This window comes from Uranotaenia lowii, chromosome 2 (assembly GCF_029784155.1).
Source record: "Uranotaenia lowii strain MFRU-FL chromosome 2, ASM2978415v1, whole genome shotgun sequence".
Taxonomy (NCBI): Eukaryota; Metazoa; Arthropoda; class Insecta; order Diptera; family Culicidae; genus Uranotaenia; species Uranotaenia lowii.
The window spans coordinates 323,376,245-323,395,256 of record NC_073692.1 but is presented as its reverse complement, the minus strand read 5'-3'; the positions used below and the strand labels follow the sequence as shown (position 1 = coordinate 323,395,256).

Sequence of the window (19,012 nt, the reverse complement as noted above, 5' to 3'; positions counted from 1 at the left end):
TCATCTAAGATTCTAAAAATAAGTTAAACCATTTTAAGACGTTTTTCTAGGAATATTATGAAAGTTAATGGCGGATAGAAAGTAAGAAGATTTGAAAAGGTATTGAAAATGAACGAGTTTGATTTGATTAGAAGCAATTTTATTCAAATATCGTTAATTTGTCCCTCACGGAACAAATTTCTATTTTTTAATCTTGAAATGTTCTAATTAAAGAAGAACATTACTTTTACGATTCTGCCGAAAGCATGAAATAATATTTTTTTATGGTTTTCAACTAATTTTTTTGTATTTTCATTTTAAATTTTCATGTACATTTACCGAATCTTATCGCTCAATTTATAATTTTTTTCAATTATTTTTAATAAGTTTGTCTTTGGTTTTCAACTCAAAATTTTTGTGTTTTGAAAACATAATCTTCTTGGAAGCCAATAAATCTGAATATTTAACAAGAAAAGAATGTCTAGAATAAATTCTCGTGAGTTCAAAAAGGATTGTGTTTTCCTTATTGGAAGTTAACATTTTTAATCGTGATTAAATGTTATTTCAAATTTAAGATATCACAGAAAAGTCCTTAAATCATCTCTACAGTTGAAGATAGATAAAAGAAACGTAAATTAATGTAATTAAAAGAAAACAATCTTTATCATTGCATTACCATTTTATCCTTCCTTTTCGGTTAGGGTCTATATGACCCCACTGTACTTTCTCGACGCGATATCTCAGGCATGGTAAAAACTAAATACAAAACATTTCCTTACTTTTCCTTAAATGAGAAGCTCTACAATTTCTTACTTTTATATATTTTTAAAAGGGTAACCAGAGTCACCCAGCAAAAAAAAAGGACTATTAAAGGGTGATACGGTCAAAATTCGGTCAATATCAACTTGACGTATTTCTTTCAATTTTGCATTTAAAAAACCTGAACACCCCTCATTTTGAAGGTGTGTGTGTGTGGGTGTAGAATGTTCTCCTATTTTGATTTTGGAATGCACTCTTCAGTTGTCAAAATGCCGTCCAAGGAAGAAGAGTAGCGTATCAAATTTTTTTCTCGCGCATCGCGAAAATCCGAGCTACTCGCAAAGCTGGCAAAATCGCTAAAAGTTGCCAAATCAATCGTTACAAATGTAATTTAATTGTTTGGGGAACGTTTTTCGACAGCCAGGAAGTCTGGATCGGGGGGAAATCGAAAACTGGAAGCCGCTGAGACGACACAGAGAGTTGCCGGTAGTTTCAATCGAAACCCTAACCTCTCTCTCCGAGATGCCGCAAATAAGCTGGGCGTATCGTCTATAACCGTTCATCGAGCCAAAAAGCGAGCCGGATTATCGACTTACAAGAAGGTAGTGGCTCCAAATTGCGATGATAAACAAAATACGACGGCCAAAGCGCGATCCCGGAGGCTGTACACGACAATGCTTACGAAGTTTGACTGCGTAGTAATGGTCGACGAAACCTACGTCAAAGCCGACTACAAGCAGCTTCCGGGACAGGAGTTTTATACGGCAAAAGGAAGGAGAAAGGTAGCAGATATTTTCAAGCACATGAAACTGTCAAAGTTCGCGAAGAAATATCTGGTTTGGCAAGCCATCTGTACCTGTGGCTTGAAATGCAGCATTTTCATAGCTTCCGGGACTGTCAACCAATAAACTTACATGAAAGTGTGTTTGAATAAACGTCTGCTGCCTTTCCTGAAGAAACACGGTTGTTCCGTACTGTTTTGGCCGGATTTGGCATCTTGCGATTACGATAAAAAGGCCATGGAGTGGTACGCCGCCAACAACGTGCAGGTGGTTCCCAAGGACAAGAACCCTCCCAACACGCCAGAGCTCCGCCCAATTGAAAAATACTTGGCTATTGTCAAGCGGAACCTAAAGAAGACCAAAAAAACTGCTAAGGACGAGCAGCAGTTCAAGGCAAACTGGCTTTCTGCGGCGAAGAAGGTGGACAAGAAGGTGAATATTTTTCCTGAATTTTATACTAATTCAACTTGAAAAAGATATTTAATTTGATTTTTTAAATAAACGCTTTCACCGATTTACACGCGTTTTTTTATTGACCTTATCTGCAATTAAACTTTCATTCCTATGAATGCTCCTTTTAGATAAGCTGAAATCAACAACAACAAAAACAACAGTCAATTTAGTGTTGTGGAAATATATTCGATAATATATATTTTAAGCACAGCTCCCTGTTGTATAACTTCGATTCCAAACCCTCGGTTATGTTTTGTCCATTTTCAAGTTCAAGCTCAGCTGGTCAATCGGCGGATTCGGAATGATGCATTTCAAATGTCTTTTTCGAACACTCCATCAATGCTGAATAAGCTAAGTCCAGACCATAACCGGTTTATCGCATTTTATGTTTTCTCATCTTGGTTCATTTCTTATGAAACTCTAGCCAGTCTGTTGGTGTTGAAAGATATGTATCGACATCGACAGGGCAAAAGAAAAATGACCACATACCGGGGATAATTTTACACCACTGTGGCCACGTGCGAAATGAGATGGCTCTCTACTTCTTTTTGTGATTTTTTCCCTTCCTACCATTCCATGTAGGGTGCAAATTGATTGGTCCAGACGACGCAATCAAACGCTTTTTTTCCATTTCTATCTTTCTGTCCAAAGTTGTCAACGCAAATCTTCCTCGTCTTCGTTTGTTAAACCCCATCGATCGATCGTTGAACTTCTTCTGCTGCCTGTGGTTTTGAGAGACAGTACCTACTAATTCGAAAAAGGGGTTTAGTGAAATCGATATGGCTGGGTGAATAGTATCTATATGGTTTTGTTCAGCAGCCGGACCAACTATGATGGAGGAAACTATCTGTTTTACATATGGTGACCCACCAATCCATTAGCAATTAGTCATGCCATTGTGAGTTACACTTTCTCAACGAGATCGAAATTTATGGGATAGAAGTTATTTTAGGAAAAGTATAAAAAAAATCGGATAAAAAATTTTCAGGAACCTCATAACAGTATCTTAATAATTGTTTAGATCTTCAAACCATACACGAGAATGTTAGTAAATTTTCGAACTGAATAACTAATGGTGTGCATGACATGTAAACTGAAAAGAAACCGGAAAAGTAAGATTAGTTTATTTCGATTACATCTGGTTCTCTATTTTTTAACATCTTAACTAGACCAACTTAAATGAGATAATTTTTTCATCTCTTTCATGTATTTTAAAAGTAATTTTCTTTGGAAAATAAACCCACTGATATTTTGTTTCTTGAAATACCATTCTTTCTATTCATCTTTAAAAAAATGATTTTGATAAAAAAATTCTTTTGTCTTCAAAATAATAATTTTATCAGGTGAATAATTTTCATTTGTAAAATTACATTTATAACAAGAGATTTCTTAAAGTGATCATAAGAACATCGAGGAAAAATATAAAATAGGTTAAAAAAGTTAAAATAGTATCACATTTTTATAGGCTGGGCGAATCAGTACAACAACTTTAAAAACCTAGTAAAATCTGAGTATTTGGTTTTGTTTTTTTTTTAACAAAATTCGAACAAATCACCTGAATCCAGTGATTAATCGAAAAAAAAACCTAACAATGTAACCGAACAACTCAAATTTCCAAATTTAGCGAAACTTATTAAAAACGTTCAAATCCTTTTTACCACTACCAAAACAACAATTTAGATAAAGATATCTAAAGAAAATTTAGACCAAGTTGAGTTTTTTGTTTGACCGAGATCTTAGACAGACTTTTATGACAACATTATACCTCATTTTGCAATCATGCCTTGAATGCAAAATTAAGTATCATTTTGACAGAATAATGGTGGAACAATGCCAATGTTTGGACCCCACTTTTCTACTCCTATACCACGATTACACCAACTGTAGGTTTCACTGAAACCTTAATGATACCTAGATAAACCACCTTCTCAAAAAGCGTTTTGAGGGCACAACGATGCCACTTTTTGGTATCGACTACATCCAAAATTTGGCATCGGCAAAATTCTTTTCAATAAGCTGTCTTGACGAGGTGTCAAGAAGCTTCCAATGCAACCAAAATTTGGTATAACTGTGCAACCGTTTATAAGTAATGATGGCAATGCTGGGGCATTGTCTCACCGTTATTCGGCAAAATGCAACCAAATTGAACTAACACATATGACAGCAAATTTGGCAAAATTTTATCATAATTTTAGGTTTCATTGTTGTTGCCACTTTTTGCTAATAATTGCTACAAAAATCTGGCACCGTAGTACTTTCAAACTCTTTTTAAAAGGCTGAACTAAAGAGGTATAAAAAAGCTTTTCATGAATCTAAATTTGGACTTAATATGCTATCTCCATATTCAATAAAAACTGAACCAAATTTAGTTAACAAAGTTTAGTTAACAATTCACGGGAAATCTGAAATTTTAATTTTGTTTTTCTTCACTTTTGTCAACTGTTAAACTCGTTTTGGTCTCAGTTTACTTCTCTTTAAATAGTAAGAACTTTTTTCTTAAATAAAAATAGTGAGTATATTCATTTTATTGTTATTTTTTAGCAGAAACGAAAGGGACTGATTAAAATCAATAATACCTTCACTATGCCTAGTTTCGATATTACTCCTAAATCAAAAGCCAATCAATGCCCGCACTATGCTGGTATTGACTAAATTGAATGTTTGTTTTCATTTCGATCAAATTTTGGACTCTTTCATAAACTTTTTTATAGTAGAAAATTCAAATGAAACCTTTCTTTGCCATCGATAAAACGGCTATATAAAATTATGCTAAAATTTTGGTATTGAATGCTTATTTTGATTTCTGATTGCTTTCAATTCAGGCATCAAAGTCTGCTTAGGTGTTCTTTATTTTTTTTTTTTATTTGGATGGATTTTAACTTCTAAAAGTCATTCATCCCTTGTGTTCTTTATACGTCCAGCTCACTTTACTTTGAAACCCATTTAAGTCCTAATAAATCCTGGAAATCTTGGATGCTTACAATACATAAAACATAACTTTCTGTTGCTTATTTAATAAAGAAAATATTCAAGGAGCTACTTGTGAATTTATATTTATTTTTTGAATGTGAAATATTTTTTCCACATTTAAATAAATTATGCCACTTTATACGCATAAATATTTGTATGAATTATGCAAAAATTTTGTCAGCTTTTTGATCATTATTGAAATTTGCATAGGCTTAAACTCTCTACACCCTTTTTCCAATAGGTCATTATTTTGAAAAATTAAAAAAACTACTGTATACTAATCGGAAATACTCAATTGATTTTCCATTCCAATCAGTCTGTTATTTTAAATTCTAAAAGAAACTTTTGCAACTTATTTCAACCAAGTTTGATACTCTTGATTTTTATGCACTTCTTTTTTAAAATTATTCTTTACCTGCGCAAATACTCGGAAAGCAGTTTATTATTATTATGTTGACTTATCTAAACAAATTATCGTTAAAAATACACTCAAAGATGAATTGCGAATATCATTGAGTGATTCTTTTAATATGATCATGATTTTAATCTTATCTTCTTCCAGATTTATGATTCTGTGTTTTGAACATTTTGTCACTTTTAGGAGAACAAACTGTTTTTGTATATTCGATCTGATGAGAATCTTATTCTGAATACAAAACTGTAAAAAATCCGCATTTTTTTTAATTTCAGACACATCATGAAATCGATTTATTTATGTTTTTTAAAAGATATTAAACTGAAATATAACGTTTGGATTGAAATTATAAATTTTACGATTTTTGTTTTGGCTCTGATCGCAACTTTGTTTTTCAATTTTGAATGAAAAATTGATTTGTTATCTGTTTCTTAAATCTTGATTAAAATTATGATTTTAATATAAGGCACTGACACTGAAGATTAAATCTTATGCAACATTTGCACGTGATTTATTAACAATTACACTAGTTTACAAAATTTTAAAAAAATCGTGAACTTGATTAAATGACCAACATTTTTAATGTAAAATCGGGCGCTGAATTTAAAAATGAAATCCAAAAAAATCTCAGTAGAACCGTTTTCGAGTTATGCTCGAAAAAATTAAAAAAGTTCTTGTACTTAGATTAAAATATCTCGGACGGCATAACAGTAATTTGAAATCCCTCTTTTGCATATTGAAGGTGAATAAGTTTTCTATCGATCATCTGAGCACTGTTTTTGCGTTTGATCAACAGTATTGTTGATATTAGTGACTCTATAAGAAAAAAAATTATAAAAAACGCATTTTTTTAGAGAAAATTTTGTTTCAACGAAAGTTTAAGACTCGATGGTAGCATTTAAAAAAACTGATTCTCTTTTGCGCTTAAATGTCAATTTAAAACAAAGATTTCAAGTGGTTATTTATCAAAATCGATTGAAAATTGAAGAAGTTGTGGCTACTTTACCATAACTGAAATTTTTGGAGTTTTAATAATTTAACGAACCGCAGTACACTTATCAAAGAATAGGAAGAATGAAATATGATAAATGTCACTCGCTCCAAGTCAAAATTATTTATTAGCTTATCAGAATGTCACATGCCAAGTTTCAGGAAGATCTGACCATAGGGAGGGGTTGCTTAAGTCTCAAATGTGAATAAAATTTTGAGGTATTTTGCCCGGAAGGAACGAAAATTACTGGTTTTTTATCAATAACTTTTTTCATCACGAGCTGCTTGTTTTTTATGTTTGATTTTCTTAAAGCCTAAGTTGAGACAAATATTTCACCCGAAGACTGTAACTCGATTGGATTTGAAACAGAAAAGTTATTGCGGTTCAAAGGCCGCAAATTTTGTCCAACACGCAATGAGTACTTTTTACGCATTGCGTTTTATACGACAATTTTCGACCAAAATACAATCTTTGAACCGCAATAACTTTTCTGTTTCAAATCCAATCGAGTTACAGTCTTCGGGTGAAATATTTGTCTCAACTTAGGCTTTAAGAAAATCAACCATAAAAAAACAATCAGCTAGGATGAAAATAGTTATTGATGAAAAACCAGTATTTTTCGTTCCTTCCGGGCAAAATACCTCAAAATTTTATTCGCGTTTGAGACTTAAGCAACCCTCCCTATGGTCAGATCTTCCTGAAACTTAGCATGTGACCTTCTGGTTAGCTAATAAACAATTTTGACTTGGAGCGAGTGAGATTTATCATGTTTCATTCTTCCTATACTATGATAAGTGTACTGCGGTTCGTTAAACTATTAAAAACTCCAAAAATTTCAGTTATGGTAAAGTAGCCATAACTTCTTCAATTTTCAACCGATTTTGATAAATAACCACTTGAAATCTTTGTTTTAAATTGACATTCAAGCACAAAAGAAAAACAGATTTTTTAAATGCTACCATCGAGATTAAAACTTTCGTTGAAACAAAATTTTCTCTAAAAAAATGCGTTTTTTATAATTTTTTTTCTCATAAAGTCACTAATATCAACAATACTGTTGGTCAAACGCAAAAACAGTATTCAGATGATCGATAGAAAACTTATTCACCTTCAATACGCAAAAGAGAGATTTCAAATTTCTGTTATGCCGTCCGAGATATTTCAATCTAAGTACAAGAACTTTTTTAATTTTTTCGAAATTTCATATTTGGAGCATAACTCAAAAACGGTTCTACTGAGATTTTTTTGAATTTCATTTTCGGATTAAGCGCCCGATTTCACATTGGAAATGACCTTCAGTTTACTGAGTTCAAAAATGCTGTAAACTAGTGTTATTGTTTGAAGACACCAGAAATAATTGTCATTTGAATGCAATATATTAAGCTTTCCAGATTTCCGTTTGACACAAAAAATTTAAAAAAATATATAATAATTCAACTTCAGTTTTTTTCGATTTTGCAAGTAATGTGCATAAATCCGGCAAAAATTGAGCTTTCTTCTAAGTTTTTCGGCTAACCGGGCCGGACCGCAATTTTCCTAATTTTTAAAATTGAATATTTGAACATGCCCGTATGAAACCAGATAATTCTGCAATATATTGAACTCATTTCCAGTTCCTTTATATGTTCAAAATTCCATGTTTTCTCTGGGACGGCATAAGAAAATTAAAATATTCATAGAGGTCTCTGAGAGAAATTGCCCCGGCCCACAGTGGTTCAAAATCAATTAAAGTGGGAAAAAATGATTAAAAAGCTATTTTGTTAAAGATTAAAGGCGGAAAATTAAAAAAAAATAATAAATTAGATTTTTTTTTCAAAGTTTGCTATATTTTTTATAATTGTTAAAACGGGGTTTGAGCTTTGTACTGAGAAATTGAATATTTTTCAATTTATTATAAATATATTAGTTAATATTAAGTATGGGTTCCTAAATTCCTGTACGTTGGTTGGATAAATATTAAAACTGATGTTTTAAGGTGAATTTGCATATGTATCGAAGCAAACAATGCTTGGTTTACTCTGTCTAGATATTTTAAAATTTGCATTTTTAAACCAAACAGCGTTCCACTCAATGACATCGTATCCAAAATATAGCAAAAACTAGCAGCTGATTTTAACATATGTTTTTGATGAGACTTCCACCTATTCAACGGTGTATAATTAACCACGGCGATCGGCAGCGCAAGCTTTATTTTTGCTTCCGAAAAATAAATAGAATATTTTTCATCATTTAATTTTGGGTTATCAATCAAGCGAAACTTTATTAGTTCATGATATTAAGGAACTTTTTTATCTCCAAACTGTAAATCAGATTATAATAGATCACTTCGGTATAAACATTAATTTTTAAAGATTTATATGCTTTTTAAGTTGTTTTGGGCTGAGAATAAAAAAATCCTATTTTCAATTCTTGTGTTAAAATTGTCGTTCATGTTTGTTTCATAGAAAGTGCATTAAAGGTCCTAAAAAATATCTGAATACATCATAACGTTTCTAAAGTATTGGAGATTCGATTCCAACATAAAAAATTTGGTTGTTGCTGACTTCAAAAATGGTATTTTTCCGGCTTTTTGGGAATCGGGGGGCCCCGATGGCTTAATCCGGCCCCGAGGGAGTTTAAAGCTAGTCGTAAAACATGTGTCTCAGATTTATCTCAGTTTTAAGATAGCAAACCGGCTGCTGGAATAAACTTCCTCCTAGTATTCTTTCCGCACTATACGCTACCGCTCCAGGGGATGCAAAAAACCAATGCATAAATATTTTGCAAATCTCTGTGACGAAAATGCGCTGAAAAGTGTACTGTACCAAAGATGATATGATTGGAAAAACAATTCTGGCATAAAGACTCGAGCTCCCAAACTCAATGATGGCATTCAAGTGAAACAGCATTCAAGAAAAAAATAATTTATGAGATTTTCATCCTACTGGATAATCCATTTAATTTTATTTCGTCTTTGGTTTAAATTACCGTACAGACTGATAACTTAAAAACTACGAAATTCTGCTTAAACTTAATTTAAAACGACGTTTGCACATATTAAAATTAAACAAATGATACACTTAATTCTATTTTGTTACCAAAATAGGCTACAGGGCGGATGACATTTTCAAAACGCGCTTTCAGTAGGAACAACATTTGCGCTGGCCCGTATCGTATGCACTTCAACATAAAATTGATCGATATTTTATCTCTAGCAGTCTTGGGCAGAATTATTTCGATCGATATAACGTACCTACTTGAGATTTTGAGATTTTCAATAGACTGTAAAATCTTCAGTCAAAAAATTTCAGACTTTTTACTTTATGTTTTTCATCGTGAATTCATGGTCGATGGTATAAATGATACGTCAAAGGTGTACAACATATTTTTCCTTGATTTGTTTGATTGAAAATCGCCTTCGAGCGAGCATCATAAACATCGCTGCGTGATTGTTGAGATAATATGTAACGCTGCGGTTATCAAAAGACATCACGTGCAGGAAGATGGAAAAAGGTACCTTGTATCATGTCCACATCAAACACGATGAATAACATCTTTGAACAAACAAACCCGACCAGGCCATTGAAGTGCCTCCGTTACTTATGATTGCATAAGGGCAGTAAACCTATTATTTGTTTCCGATTGACGAGATGAGATTATCAACCACGCGACGCCCGATGACGATGGGTATCCGTTTTGTTTGTCTTTCCCTTTCATTTGATTTTTATTTTCTATCATTTTTTTTGCATTCCAATTATAGGTCCCCTGCCCGGTTACAAGCTGGTGACTGCCGTTCCGGCGATGGTCTTAGACGACGATCCTCCCCCTACAATGGTTGGTGGCACAACGACCGCAGCAACTCCGGCTGCAGCTTCGCCATTGATGGCCTCGACAATGTCCCGCCAACATCATCACCAACAACAACAGCAACAATCGCCGGGGCCTTTTGGGATGAATCAGGGCTCCCAGACAGCGCCGGCCACTCCAGCGGCCACCATTCAGACCAAGGAGAGCAAAAATGGTAAGTGAAAGGGATCTTTCAAACAAACCTTTTTCTTCTCATTACGCCGCACAGGTGATTGTTTTCCGTTCATGAAGTGGGCCATCGTCGAGGGGTATCATTTCGAATTGAAATCCGTTGCTTGAGGTGTGTCTAAAGTGTTATATGATACAGGGCTTGCGTTTGCGTTGCATGTTAAATTGTTGACTGTAGCCTCATCTAATCCCTTTAAACCAAAGATTGATTCTAACAATTCAATCAAGGTTGGTATCGTCACGTCTACGTAGTAAAAAAAAATCCAAAAACAAGTTAGTAATAGGCTAATTATAATAAAGTAGAGTAAAATTGGACATTTTGTTCGAAAGACTGTGAAAATGAAAGAAATTTCAGTGTTTTCATTTTTGTTAATTACTATCAAAGCAATGCCCGTACTTGAATTTTACGGGGTGGAGAGGGTACTTGTCTTTTTAATTTCAAATAATGATTTAGCTGTTTGTTTGAAATTCACTTGATTATATTATACTCGTAAACTACTTTTCTTACTCCCGGCAAATAAAAACTTTATAAGTAAATTGCCTTAATAAAACAATTTGTAAATAATTAAAATTACTTTTCGATGAAGTATGACCTTAATGGGTTAAATTCCTATAAAAAATAGAAAAAGGAAATCACTTTTCTGCATTCTGGAGATATCTTACAGAAATAAAAGCGATAAATCAAGCACAAAAAAATATATACAGTAGGTATTCATGTGACATAAACAGGGAGTGTTCGTCATAGCTATCTTAAAAGTACGCAGCCTTATTCAATCCCTACCTCGGCCAATGTTGGCGATCGTTTATCTATATCCGCCAAATGCTACGCTAAAGTTGTTGAATTCAGTTAAAGTGCTGATTGCTTATCGTTTCCGAAAAAAAGTACAGCAAAACACAAATATTGCTTATCTACATTTTAAAACTATATTTATCAGAAAAACTCTCAAGCAACCAAAACTCCCATAAAACAGGTACGAAAAAGCCCATCAAATGAAGTACGTTCTATGCAGCTTAAAATTTAAGTTTTTAATGATACTTTCAAGTTCCAAAACAAGTCTAAATAACCTTCTATTCAGCTTTCAGCGGCATTTTAAATTAGCTTCCAAAAATCGTATAATGAGAAGAAACTCTCTCTCTTTCTCAATTTCACCTTAGACATCAGTATAAATCGCCTTCTCTTGATTATTTACTATGTTTAGAATATCGTTCAGCCATGATTGCTCATTGCTTCTTTCCTACATTTCCTACATACATATATCGCATCAGAATGGTCACTCGAGTAATCAGCTTACTTATTGAAAAAAACTTGCCTGGCTTGGGGATCGAGCCCCAACTTCAGGGTGACAATCAAACGTGTTTCCCCTAAGGTCACGCCTAGATGTTGTTTTAACTGAAACTCAAACCCGAAACTGATATGATTTGTAGCATAGCTGCAGGCGCACCCGCCCAACCAGAAATTCAGCCATCCAGGAAGAAATCAACTCAATGCACTTTTTGTGACTGAGTAAATTACGTTCAGAGTACTACTTTTGTGCCTTTTGCGACTTAAGTCACTTACATATACATATAAATCACTTTTGCAACTTTCAAGTTCATATAATTCACTCAAGGGAATTGAACAGTTGTTTCTCTTTGTCAGCCAATATGTAGCCTTCATTTGAGTAAATATGTAACTTTTGGTGGCTTGAACTGTGCTAATCAAATCAATATTACATCATGGAAGGTTTTGAGTATCATTTGTCATATTTTTGTCCAACTCAAATCCATCATTCTACGGATTTAGTTTATATACTTACTTGGTGGAAAAACAGAAGGTAAATCTGGATTGGGTATGTTCAAGAAACAATAAAAAAAAAACTAAAGAGCTGATCGAAATTATGGTTTCGACACAGAATGATGACAAAATAAGGATCCATTCATATTTGACCAAATCCTAAATCTCAACAAGGATCTCCAATACAATTGTTTTAAAAAATACAAATGCTTCGATTAATAACACTAGTTTCAGTTTTTTTAACTCGTGAACTTCACCGACTGACTCAAGTTTTAATACAAAATCGTGCGCTGAACCCGAAAATAAAATAAAAATTTTTTTAGTACAACAGTTTTTGAGTTATGCTCCAGAAGGATTTTTTTGAAAAATAAAAAAAAGTACTGTTGAACTGTTGATTAAAAAAATTCTCTTAAAAATTTTTTTTTTATTCTTCTATTACATCTTCATAAATATCAACAATACTGTGGATTATACGCAAAAATAGAGCTCAGATAATCGATGACAAATTTATTAAAGTATCAGAAAAGGTGTAGGCTTAGGCAGTTGAAAAGAGATTTAAAGTAATGTTATGCAGTCCGAGTTGTTTGATTTACACTACAAGTTTTTTTTTATTTTTCCAATATTTGATATTGGGAGCATAACTTAAAAACTGTTCTACTGAGATTTTTTTAAATTTCATTTACGCATTCAGTACAAGATTTCACATTTAAAGTGATCTTCAGCTGTAAACAAGTGTAATCTTCCATACATTCAAAAAATCGTTTCTTCAAGATTCAAGACTGGGAATGCCAAACATAAATCTGCTTACTAAACGTTTGCTTTGGAATTCGTTTAAATATTTGGGACTCCCTTCCGTGCGCAATCCCAGTTAGACATCCTAAAACGAAAACAGAGAATTTTAAAAATCCCAGGTTCGAATCAAACGAAAGTTAAGAATCATAAACCAATTTTTATAAAATGAAATTTAAGCTTAGAATTGAAAATGGAATAAAAATAAGGCTTGAAGTTCAATATTTTTGTTTTGTTAACCAAGTCTTAATTATTGATATTTTTGCAAATAATTATTTTTAATATCAATTTTATTAGACCGGAACAAATATCCAATGCTTCTTTTGTCAACTGTATGAAGAAAACAAATAATATCATCTCGAATTCACATTTACAAAATAGTATCTTTATTTAGATTTTACAACAATAGGTTCGAAACACAGGAATAAATAGTTATATTGAATTCAAATTTATAATTTTTTAAACAGAAAATAAGACAATCTTTATACTCTACAATTTGTTCTAGACATTTTTTTTTTTAAAATAAGTCATCAATTAAGGAAATTTACAAAACTTTACAAAAAATAATTCAATACGATCATGCTTAAGATGCTTTCATCTTCAAATCACAAATTCGGCATGATTTATTTATCTTATAAAATCACACATGCTTGACAGTCATTTGTGTTGCGTCCTGTCGAAAAAAACATCTTGGACGTTATACATTTCATTAAATGTATATCGTCCAAGTTTATCAGTAACAAAAGAACCTTTAACGGCTTTACATTCAATATTTTTGAAGGGATTCTCTGTGATGAACTTCATCAATCAAAGTTTGTATAAAAGAATTATTATATTTCTTAACACTAATTTTAAAGAATATACTTATCATTTAAGACTGCCTTTATGTTCTAGTTAAATTCAAATATTGAAATTTTCATTAATTTTTTATATTTAGCTAGCTGACCCGGTGTGCTTTGCCACACCTTCCAAAAATTATTTAAATTTTTGGTACCTAGTTATTTAACTTTTCATTTATTTGCACAACATTCTTATTTCAATTTTAAAATCATTTAAATGTTTTTTTTTTCAAAAAAATGCATTTTTTTTATTTTGAAATCTTAATTAACTTTTTTTAAATCAGTGTTTTAATCCTTTCTATGAATCTGGATTTTTTTGCCTCATGAGTTCATAACTTATCTCAAAATATTTTTTTATGTATGGAATCTTCGCTGTCTGTTATAAAATATGGAGAGGGTATCAAACTATCCTAAAAACATTTTTTGTAACAAAATATAACGTCACGGGACACTTATTTTACCTGAGTGACCCACTCCCATTCCTAGGTAATGAAAGGAAGGGGGGTCTCAGAACATCAGAAAAACACTTCTTGTATACAAATACGATCCCATATCTTATATAGCTCCATGCTCGATAATTTCTCGAATTATTCAAAAAATGGGTGACCTTCTCCTCACTTTATATCTCCCCTCTGGCAAGTGAAAGGGGTTAAAATCTATCGGAGAAACATTTCCCGTACAGAAATACGCTCCCATGCAAATTTGGTTCCATTTTCTCGATTGATTATCGAAATAATGAAAAAAAAAGGAAGAGTGACCTTCTTCCCACTTTTTCTCGATCCACTGAATGGAGGGAGGGTTGCTAAACCACTGTAAAACATTTCTTGTGCTCGAATACCCTCTCATGCCAAATTTGATATCATTTGCGTTATTAGTTGTTGAGTTATGCTATAAAATTTGTATGGGAGCCCCTCTTCCTAACTATCCCCTACCTGGTAGGAGAGAGTCAAGATCAAACATTCCGTATATTAAAATACACTCCCATGCAAAATTCTGTTCCATTTGCTCGATTGTATGATTGTTCCCCTGTCATATTTGGTTCCATTTGTAAGTTAAGTTCTTAGTTTATGCAAAACAATCGTATGTGAGCTCCCATCTTCCCTAACTGTATCCCAATTGAAGATAAAAAAAAGTCTCAAATAAGCAAATAACTATTTTACGCAACTAAATGTTTTCCCATGCCAAAATTGTTTCCATTAGCTCGATAAGTTCTCGAGTTATGCAAAAAATTGTAAAAGAGCCCCCCTCTCTCCTTCCTATCACGAAACTGGAAGTAGGCAGTTGTACCAAATATTCACAGAAACATTCATAGTGCTCAAATACCCTACCAAGCCAAATTTGGTTCCATTTTCTGGGCAAGTTCCCGAGTGATATAAAAAATTGAAGTGAGCACACTCCTCCCTAAAGATTTTCCGACTTGAAGAAACAAAATATCATACAAACATTTTGCGTAATCAAATACCTTCCCACGCCAAATTTGGTCCCATTTGCTTGATTATTTTTCCAGTTATGCTTAAAATTGTAAAGGAGCCCCCTTCCGACTTTCTATCTCTTCACTGGAAGGAGGGGGGGTGCCAAATGTTCATAGAACTATTTATCGTACCCAAATACCCTTCCAAACCAAATTTGGTTTAATTTGCTTGAATAGTTTTCAAGTTTTGCAACAAAAAAATGGGTTAAAGTCCCCTCCCCCTCCTTCCTTTATTTTCAATAGAAAAAGGGAGGGGTCTGAAATAATCATAGAACCATTTCTCGTATTTCACTACGGTCTCATGCCAAATTTGGTTCCATTAGTTTGATGTAAAAAATTGTAAGGTAGCCCCCCTCCCCCTGTCTATCTCCCCACTGAAAGGAGAGAGGGGTACAAAATATTCTTAGAAACATTCCTAGTACCCAAGTACTCACCCATGCCAAGTTTGGTATGATTTGCTTAATCGTAGTTTTCGAGTCTATAGGAAACATACAGACAGACAGACAGACAGACCCAAATTTTGACATGCTATCATTTTGATCTCATTTTTCTGACCTATAAAGTGAATGAAACGGCATCTAAAATTATATGGAACTAGCTGACCCGGTGTGCATTGCTACACCTTTCAAAATCAAATGATGTTTTCAAAAGTTATTCCAAATTTTATTGTGCTATAAAATGAGAGCTGCAGCTGGAGTTTCGAATTGCAACAAAAAGATAACTTTAACTCATATTCTGAATCATGCTGTTTAAATTTGTGTTGAAGATCTGATAATTTTAATTGGAATGTCTGGAAGGTCTCAAATTAATCGAACGCAAACAATCTTACTTATAAAATATGATTGTTTTTACTTGATATGTTCTGGAAGAGAGCACCCTCCCCTGTCCTTTCCTTCACCCTCTGCTGAATGGAAGCCGTGATTTTTAATAATCATACCCATTTTTTTTCGTTCCCAAAAATCCTCTTAGATCAAATATAGTTCCATTGATTGATAAGTTTTTAAGATTTACAACAAAATGTATAAGGAGCCCCTTACTTTCTTCTCCTCTATACACTGTAAAGCGTAAGAGTCTATAACGATCGTAGAAACATATCACGTAACCAAGTACCTTTCCATGCCATATTTGTTTCCATTAGTTGGCTTCGTTAGTATGAATTGAGAACTCATGTTAACAAAATTGTATTGGGCTCACCTCCCTCCTCCAATGTACCTACTCACTGAAAGAAGGATGGTGTGTCAGATAATCTAGAATCAAACCAAAATGATTTTCCATGTTAAGTTTTGTCCATTTCTCGGATTTTGTATCTTTCCGCTGAATAAAGTGAGGCTTCAATTTATGATACAAACATTTCTCGTATCCAAATACCCTAACATGCCAAATATGGTTCAATTTGCTCGATCAACTCTCCAGTTATACTGAAAATTGTAAGGGAGACCTCTCCTTCCCCTTTTTATCTACCTCTTTGAAGGAGTGAGGGATACCAAAAATTCATAGAAGCATTTCTCGTACCCAAATATCATTTCATGCCAAATTTGGTTCCATTTGCTGTTGTAGTTCTTGAGTTATGCAGTAAAATTGTATGAAAATCCACTCCCTCTTTCCTTTCTCCCCGCTGGAAGAAGAAAGGGGTGTCAAACAATCATTAGAACATGTCACGTTCCTGAATACCCGCCCATGCCGAATTTGGTTCCATTTGCTTTATGTAAAAGTTATGTAATAAATTATAAAAAAGGACCTTCCTACTGGAAAGAGGGAGGGGTCTTAAATCATCATAGAAATATTTTTCGTATCCAAATACCATCCCATGCCATATTTGATACCATTTGCTTGATGAATTCTCGATTTATGCGAACATTTGTCTTTTGTTTGGGAGGCCCCTCCCCCCCTTCAAGAAAGAAGGAGGGGTCTCAATCCATAATAGGAACCTTCCCCTGCCTCCAATACCCCCACCTGCCAAGTTTCAAGTATATCGGTTCAGTAGTTTCCGAGTCTATAGGGAACAGACAGACAGACAGACAGACAGACAGACAGACAGACAGACAGACAGACAGACAGACAGACAGAAATTCATTTTTATATATATAGATTTCAAAGAATATGTACCTACGATATTTCGACCCAAGAACAGGACGGTATGACACACTGTTAAAAAAATACGTCTGGTAAGTTTAGCCGTGAACAAGAATAAAACAACAGTAAAATAGCAGTTTCACACCTTGAAGGATAAAATCACGATAAATTAAAAACGTTCACATTCGTTGCCAACTAGTCATTCTTCACTAAGTATAACCAGTTTCCCATGCAACTTTCTATAGACGGATCATTATCTTGCTAAACCCTTCTGTAAAACTTTAATCCCCTTGCCCAGCTTTCAGTGAGTAATTTTTCTTGACTGCACCTGACTGAACTAGGTTCTACGACTGACACCTGTAGAATGCTGTCATCAGCCTTTGAGGTAAACCCTGAACAGCAATGAACTCTTGACGCTGTAGACTTAAGTAACCCCAATAAATCGAGCCATGACTTTGTGGTGATAATTCCTTCTGCTTTATGCAGAAGAACGTAGGAAGAAAATGCCTTTAAGATGCTTTTAAAACAAAAGTCTCAACGATTCGTTCCGTGGAATAAAATATTCAACTCAAATGGATTTTACATTTTCAAATCACATAGTTGGAGGTGCGATAGTTTTTTTTTCTCAATGTAAATAAGGCTATGATCATTTAGTATCCGGGCGCTTTATTTCGGTGATAGCTACGTTGATAGAGCTCGGATATGCAAAATTTTAGTAGCGTTGTGTTGGTTAATAAAAGGACTATCTTGCTTATTTTTGATAGATTTTTAAGTTAACGTGTGTTTGAGATATTTACGATGCAAAATGGCATGCTAAAAATAATTTTGCAAAAATTTGCTCCTTTTACGCATTTTGCGCCTCGAAAATTCTTCATTTTTTGTTGATTTTTTCTGATTTTTTTTTCGGACCAAATGGTTTAGAAGTATAAGGAGCCACTCTAGGATCCACAAGAAGTTCAAATCAACCATCGGAGTGCCATCAACCTTGATCTTAAATATGGTAAAAAGTCTTTGGTTATTGGGGATAACTGAATGCAGACTCCTTAAATAATGCGAAAAATCCATTTCCGGCAGGCAAAAAGTGTTGCCTGACTAGTAGACACCAAATAAATAACGATCAGATAATTAATGATCAGTTTCAAAGATCGCAATCTGTGCATCCGGTTTTCACGCAATATGAGAGATGTGTTCTGATGGAAAAAAAAAAATATTGTAAAACCGGATTTTAGAGATCAAACTATTCGAGATGCCTACTCATGAAAAGGTTCCAATCAGATTCCAATTGTTTTTTCCAGGTGAGTATGTGTTTAAAATATCATGATTTTGCAAAGGTTTTGCTTCTGTAGTAAAAAAAAATAAATCAATACATGACTGACACAAGTGTGCATAGATAAAAAAAGAGATTTTATGAAAAAGTTAGAGTGTTTCTTGAAATCATTGGTTAATTTTTTTTTTATATTTTTACATTGAATATCATATTAACACCTTCATTTCCTCCATAGAAAGTTTTTCGATCAAATGAATAGTTTTTAAAATACACACGTTTGTATCTGCCCGGATTCTAAATGATCATAGCCCTACATGTTGATCGCTCATTTTTTGGCTGTTATACATTATTGATTGATAGATTGATAGAACACTATTACACATATTTCTATCAGAAAAAGCTTAAAAGTACAACTAACATCGTCAAACACTTTCAA

The 19,012-nt window shown here is 33.4% G+C and overlaps 1 protein-coding gene across 1 annotated transcript in view; it reads left to right on the top strand.

The window, feature by feature from the left end:
* The window catches only part of LOC129749844 (uncharacterized), a 324,747-nt gene that overhangs the window by 179,625 nt on the left and 126,110 nt on the right, over positions 1-19,012 (top strand). Inside the window, exon 6 of the mRNA XM_055744937.1 lies at positions 10,089-10,349. Within this exon, the coding sequence (XP_055600912.1) occupies positions 10,089-10,349 (261 nt within the window). The remainder of the gene's footprint in view (positions 1-10,088; positions 10,350-19,012) is intronic.